Genomic DNA, 7,164 nt, shown 5'->3' with positions numbered 1-7,164 from the left:
AACAAATGTATCTCATGTTTGTGATGATTTTGGTTTAAATATGCGCGGCTATAGTGTTGCTGTGCGACTGGCCTATTTTTACATTATCTGTTGGAGCGGCTGTCGGGTGGCTGCCCTATTTTACATTACTAGCAATGCCCGCGCCGCGGCACACCGCGCCAGTTGATACCTTATGTGAGAAATTCTGTGTATGGTGATATTAAACTTTACCTGATAATTATTTGATTCATTATTCACCTTCTGTTTGTTCACTTTATTTTTATGTTATGGTGTATGTACAAAAATCATATTGGTACGAATGCTGAAATACTTCATACAGAAAAGCTTTATTGAACGAAAAGAGTTTGTACAATGTAGACACAGAGAATACATATTGATATTGCATGAAAAAAATTCAATTGTTGTATCCTTGTTCGACCACCCGCTGGATGTGTGTGCTGGTGATGAAATGATACAGAGCTCTGTTGATACTTTATGTTCAAACTATATACACTTGTGTGCTCGTGTGTCAGTTTTCTGACTATTTTATTGGTTGTTAGTTTGGACATCATTTCTTTAATCTGGCGTTTGAGAATCATTAATCTATAAAAGAAGATCAACCCGAAATTATCTGGAGTACATGTTCAAGGGCAATGATGTTGCTCTAGCACATAATAGATGATATGTATTATTAGGGAAAAAAACTTCTTACATTCAATCTCTGTCCAAACTAATACCATCCATGCATAACTCGTTGAATTCAGTTTGGAGTCATCTCTGTGGAATTCTGGATTATATTTCTGAAAGTATTACCTACAGTTCTAACTTGAAGCTTTTTAGGACATGGAAGTAGAAGAGACAACCTGTACAAACAAAGCTTAATTTCCACCTGTTTTTCACACCATGAAACCAAATTTTCTCCTTAAATATGTGAAGCATCTAGCTAGTTCTGCATCTCTTCTATTATTCATGGTGAAGACATCAAAAAAGAAATCTACCTGAATGCCATGATAACATAACTACCTCTGATAGATCACATGATACAGACTTGTTCAAAACTGATTTCATGGACTGAATATAAACTATGTCCAAAGGTACCATCTTGACGAAGTGAAATTGTTTAAAAGTTATTGTTGGTTAGGAATGTAAATAATTGTATATAATAGTGATGATTCTGTTCCAGATCAAAAATAATAATAGGGTAAACCCAACATTTCGTGCACATTTCTGAGCAAAAAATCTCAGGTATGCACCGACTTTACATGTACTGGTGTCAACCTCCATGATCTCATCCTCGGCTCTTCTTGAGTAATTGGAGACGGACACATGGCTAGAATAAAAAAATACTGGAGCTTTTAAATGGGGAATAAAGGCTAATTACCGAAACAAATTTTCTGAAGGAACTCAAGCTGAGTATTGCATCAAATTTCCTGCGGACATTGCGACTTGGACCTGAAGCATTTCCCGTCCTTGGTATTAACGCTCAACTGGCAGGGAACTTGAGCACGCCAATTAAAATAAACACTGATGACCCACAATTGATCAACAAAGCCCCTTTCTTCACATGGAAAACGAACAAAGATTACAGGCAAGATCAAGAAGAAGCTAATGAGTAATGTATCACACAAAGAAGGAAAATTACTTTTTGAGTTCTGATGCATGAATTTCGCAATTAAGAATAAACAAGATAGAGATGCACTGCCACTGATATAGAGCAAACAAACAGAATTATTCCGGATCGGTTAATTAGTTTATGCTCATTGGCTTACTGGTGAGGATATAAAGACTAATAAGGTGATGAGGAATTAATAGTCAGTTAATCATCATGGGGACACGTACACTATCTCACACAATCCATTTGAGATGTAAAAACACCTCAAATAATTAGTCGCTCTGCTTTCTTCCGCTTCACATCTCTACTATTCAAGTCCTACTATTGAGTATTGACTAATCCCAGTTTTGAAATGCCAACTCAATACCTGATGGGTATTGTGTCATGATTGAGAAACTAAAACAACCTTGCCTTATACTAACCTCCTGAATCAAGACCCAGTCTCGATCTTCCTGGCTTGCACTTAGTCTGCATGACCATGCTCATGTCCACTGCATCATATGGAAGGGGATCAACGTCAGCTGCTCCATGAACCATCGGACTCAAGAAGCAACAGCAATCCGAAAAATATCAATCAGTGCAAACATATTGTTGACTTGTACACTAGCTGCAGCAGAACACATATTATCAGTCAGGAAGCCGAACACAAAATAAAAAAACAATAGAGCAAACCTATAACATGTATACCTACATGATTAGAACTTTTCTTGTATAGTAACCAAATTTCAGCAAGAGAATATATTGACATACTCATGCTTAGGAGTTTCCCAAATTTTGCAGTCTGGTGTACAACATTCAAGTTCTGAAACTTGCAACCTCTGGGCTGCCCTTTATATTGAAGAGGCAGTGATTTTACAGTGGTTATACACGGTTTATATAGTTAAGACTTTCTAGGCGTAAACATTACAATAATTTGAACACTGACTAAGCAAGATTGTAAATCATAGAAGTGAGTGGTCGGATAAGCTTGCATCCTGGTCGTTCCTTCTTTGCCTTCTCTGTTTTGCTCTGTTCTGAATATTCTGAATTTTGAACATTTGCAAGCTTCTGAATCGAACTTCTTGCAGGTAGCTTCATGTTTCAGGCATCAGGTCAGACTTGGGGTTAGGCTGGTCATCAAATTTGATGCAAACACATCTGGCAACACACAAGCCTAGAACGAAGCACCCACACACGCACAAAGGTACACATCATCACACATGCTGCAGCGGCAGCACGCGACCCGCGCACACACGTGACGCAGCAGGAGGCCCCCCAAAGGCAGAAGCACGCGACGCAGCGTGGGCGACAGGGCAGTCGACGTAGAGAGAAGAAGAGGCAGCCATCGCGTAATCGCCATCCTGCAGTTGACGCCGAGGCGGAGGGGCAAGGAGCAGGGGCGCCTCGGCATGTCGGCTATGAAGAATTTCTTGCTTCCAATGCTTCCATGCAGCATAAACGCGCTGAACATTCCGCATAGGAGTAAGTGGAACTGATCAACAACCAAAAATGTAAATCAACAGTAAAGTTCACAATAATCAAGGAAGGGAAAGAAAAAATAGGACTGGAAGGAAGGGAGCCATACCGACGACCGGAGTCTACAACATGTGCTTGGATGTGTAGACGCACCGCCAGATAACGACCTCTGCTTGACGTGGATAGTCTGGCCATCGAAGAACGCATCGACCATCCTGGGAGGTCCGTGATACACGGAAGAACAACCGTGGAAATAGGCACGGGAAGCAATGACGCACATAAGTACGATCAAGGGGTACATCGATATATGGCCACGACGACGGTTCCAGCCGGTCGTTGGCTCGCCAAGCCAGGATGTGGGGCGCGCTCGATCCGAAATCACCACATCTCGGGAGTACGGGACAACCGCCCAGCCCGTCTTTCACGTGCTGGTCGAGGGCCGCCGCCGCCCGGATGCGTAAGACGGCTTGAGGCTGGACATGGCGTTGAGGCTAGGAGGCCGTGTCGTGGAAGAGCCGCCTCCCTGTCCACATGGTTTCCAGCCGTGACCTCCTCTATCAATAAGAGCCTCACTCTTTCTCTTGCTGCGCCTCCCAGCCCTCTCATCGCCGCCGCCAAGCACCGCGCAAAACGGATGCACAACGCCGGAAGAGGAAGCGCCATCCGAGGGAGAACCACCTCCAATGTGGTCGCGCTCGCCGGGCAAGAAGTGGAACGAACCTGCGGAGGTGGAGAATTGGGGTAGATGGAGAGGCAACGAGAGGGGGGGCTGTAGGGATGGTCTTGATGGCGGGAGAAGAGCTTTTTATAGATACATACATATGGCGGTGGAAATCTTACGGGAGCCTTCAAGAGGGCTCGGTCCAGAGCGGCAAGGCGGTGATCAATCACATCGGAAAGAGAGAGCAGTGGCGGTGGAGGGGTGAGCTGCAGGGATAGAGATGTGCGTGGGGTCTTCAAGAAGAAAACTGTCAAACCAGGAAACACGTAATCAAATCAAACGCACGCAGCATGTATCTAGGACGCTGCAAAAGGAATGTGGCACGTATCGTACCCCGCAGATCCCGAACTGATGCACGTGTTAGCACTCCATTAGTTGATTTTGGCCGTGAGAAAAAATTAAAAAAAAAACCCTTAGAAATCGATAGGGGCACCCGAGAACACACACAACTAGATCTTACACGTTAACGAAATTTACAACGGAGGCCTACAGTCACACATGATTTCTACCACCCAGCATCCCAAACTAATGCACGTGTCCATACTCCATAGACCCCCAACCCCAATCAAACAAGTGGTGAAACGTGGTGGCGTAAACTTCCCCGGATATAGGGGCTTGGGTATTGGTTGGAGTTGAACGTTTCTAGTGATGTAAAAATCATTTTTTGGGTGATGTATATTTTATTTTAATCACTTTTTAGTGATGTAAAATACATTGAGATGCTCTAATGAGGATTGGCACTACTAAAGAAAACCCAACATGTATATTTTTTCTTCTTTCATTTCGGCAAGGGCACTCCTCCTACCTGTCCCATGTCACCGTGCATGTCACCAAACAACCCAGCAGCCGCCGCCGCCGCTTGCCGAAGCACTGCCTCCGACGAATCCCCACCTCCGCCGTCATCCTGCTGCTATACAATCCCACCTCCACATGCCCTCCAGCCACGGCTGTATCATTCCCGGTTCGTCACCGCATCTGACGACGAAGGCCGAGCGAATCCCCACCTCCCCGCCATCCTCCGTCTCCTCGTGGTTCGCGGAGCTGGATTACTGAGCCTACTACTCTCTCTCGGGTTAGTTCTGTTCTTCGGTCTCTCGGATTCGATTCAGTCCTGCAGAGGAGAACCAGCAGTGCTCGGAGTTCTTTGGGCAACCGGATCGATTCAAAGTCTGAACCTTTTTTGGGAGTCGCGTAATCGGAGCCGGATTTCCATCACAGAATCAGCTCGCAGCAGAGGAGGGGAGACCACCCATAAGTACGCCCAAGAGCCTGCCTGGCCGTGCTCTCCGCGTGGCCCATCCAGGATTGCAACCTTCCAACAAGCATGTGTTGTTCTGAAAGAGCCAATTTGTTATCTCCAATGGGTGGTACCTGTAGCGTATCCAAGATTTCGAGTCTAGCCATCCACCGGAGGAATCTGCGTTCTCTGGTCTTCATCAGAGTGCCTAAGCTGCTAGGTCTTCTTCCTTCCGGTTGTCCGACGAAATTCCTCAAAGAAGATATCCATGGACCACCGATGGAGGTTGCAGTTGTCGAATTACCAGTGCTGCCACAAGATGTCCTGATGTCCATATTTGCACACCTGGAGATCCCTGACCTGATGCGTGCCAGCTCGGTCTCCTCCTCGTGGCGCTCCGCGTATTCCAGCCTACGCAACCTTGAGCAGTACCAGCAGCGCCAGACGCCGTGCCTCTTATACACATCTGAATCTCCTGGTGAAAGCGTTGCGTGCCTCTACAGCCTCTTGGAGAAGAGGTCATACAAGTTGACTCTCCCGGAGCCACCTATTCGCAGCAGGTATCTGATTGGGTCATCAAATGGCTGGCTGGTTACTGCTGATGAGAGATCCGAGATGCATATTCTCAATCCCATCACATGTGAACAGATCGCTCTCCCGTCGATGATCACCATCGCGCACGTGACTCCTGTTTTTGATGAAATAGGTGCCTTATGTAAGTACATTTACTCTCGTGACACAGCGGAGCACCGTAGTACCACCGGCCCTCAACTCGTTGATCTTGGCGAGCTGCGACACTACCTCCAGAAAAAGGCATTTGTATTTTATGATGCATCTGCAGGAGGCTATATCGTGGTGCTTATTCACAATCCAGATGGGCAGCTCTCATTTGCTTGGTTAGGGGATGACAAATGGACCTGGCTGAAACCACATTGTTTTTTTCAAGACTGCTTGTACAAAGACGGTAAGTTATATGCAGTGACATTGCTAGGAGAAATTCATGTCTTCGATCTCAGAGGCCCTGTGGTCACAACAAAGGTAATTAGAGGTTGCGCAGATAATTACAGTTGTCGAACAATTTACATTGTTCAGGCTCCATGTGGGGATCTTATGCAAGTTTTTAGATCCCAAGATGTGGTTGATTATGATCCACGTGCTGACAATGCAACACATGTGCACTATACTGACAGGATAAAAATATTTAAAGTTGAGACTATGGCTGAAAAGGTTATGGAAATAAATAGCTTGATGGATCATGTGTTGCTGGTTGGGCTGAACCAATCACTTTGTCTCAGTGCTGAAGAATTTCCACAGTTGAAGGCAAACACCGTCTACATTGCTGACGACCACGAGTATCTAAACTATTACAAGAATAACCGTCGTGACATTGCAGCTTTTGACTTGACATATAACAGTAGTGAGGAACTTGTCTCCCCTCAGCTTTGGTCCAACTGGCCTACTCCCGTATGGATAACCCCCAGTCTTACAAAACGGCATCTAACATTGGACAGACAATGAGTTTTCTTCATGTCCAGATAATATAATTGTATAGCAGATATAATGAAAATGTTTTGTATGGAAGGAAAAGAGAATAAGTTATGATCATTATTTTGAGGAAATTACAGTTGGCGAGAGTCGGGGTTTTAAAAGCCAGCTGTAAGCTCTGCATCAAATAGTGCATATTCCTTTGTTGCTTAAGATTGGCTGCATGGAGAAGATAAATGCGACATGTATTATAGTCTTATAGATAAGCTACATGTTACGGACAGGTATTGGGGGCAACACTATAGCCGCAGGCCCAGGCCTGTAACACAGTCCGTAACCACAATACCAACAGGTGGGCCTTAGGCAGGCACATGGCTAATCCTTGGCGGCCAAGAAGTCCAAGTTTATCCCTAGGAAATATATTTCTATTAGGAAGTTGTCTTTACTTTCCAAACGGTTAGGATCTGGTTTGCTTTCCAAGTTTTGTGATATCTCTGATCTATATAAAGAGAGGATAGTCTGTATTAGGATAATCAATGAATAAATAAAGAAAATTGCCCCAAACTGAGAGTTCGGAGCCTCCAGCGCCACGGCGGGGGATGAGCCCCTACGTGCGCCTAAGGGCGAACCTCACTATCCCCTCCGATCAGATCTCAATTCCCACCTCCAACTCCA

At 45.1% G+C, this 7,164-nt stretch overlaps 1 protein-coding gene and 1 long non-coding RNA gene across 2 annotated transcripts; one reads left to right on the top strand and one right to left on the bottom strand.

Annotated features, from left to right (window-relative positions):
- Positions 1-891: 891 nt before the first annotated feature.
- On the bottom strand, positions 892-3,993 carry LOC125548061 (uncharacterized). The gene is made up of 3 exons (XR_007300886.2): positions 3,156-3,993; positions 2,014-3,062; positions 892-1,537 (listed from the first exon to the last, which is right to left on the bottom strand). It is a non-coding gene; the product is annotated as an uncharacterized LOC125548061 (long non-coding RNA).
- A 590-nt stretch (positions 3,994-4,583) lies between these two features.
- On the top strand, positions 4,584-6,522 carry LOC125546703 (F-box protein KIB4-like). Its single transcript, XM_048710864.2, has one exon. It carries the CDS (start codon positions 5,092-5,094, stop codon positions 6,520-6,522), a length of 1,431 nt encoding a protein of 476 aa, XP_048566821.1. The 5' UTR covers positions 4,584-5,091.
- The last annotated feature ends 642 nt before the right edge of the window (positions 6,523-7,164 follow it).

The sequence above is a fragment of the Triticum urartu genome, chromosome 3A, assembly GCF_056163025.1.
Source record: "Triticum urartu cultivar PI428250 chromosome 3A, HENAU_Tu73, whole genome shotgun sequence".
Classification (NCBI taxonomy): domain Eukaryota; kingdom Viridiplantae; phylum Streptophyta; class Magnoliopsida; order Poales; family Poaceae; genus Triticum; species Triticum urartu.
The sequence above is the reverse complement of the archived record's forward strand: the minus strand, read 5'-3'. Positions and strand labels throughout refer to the sequence as shown.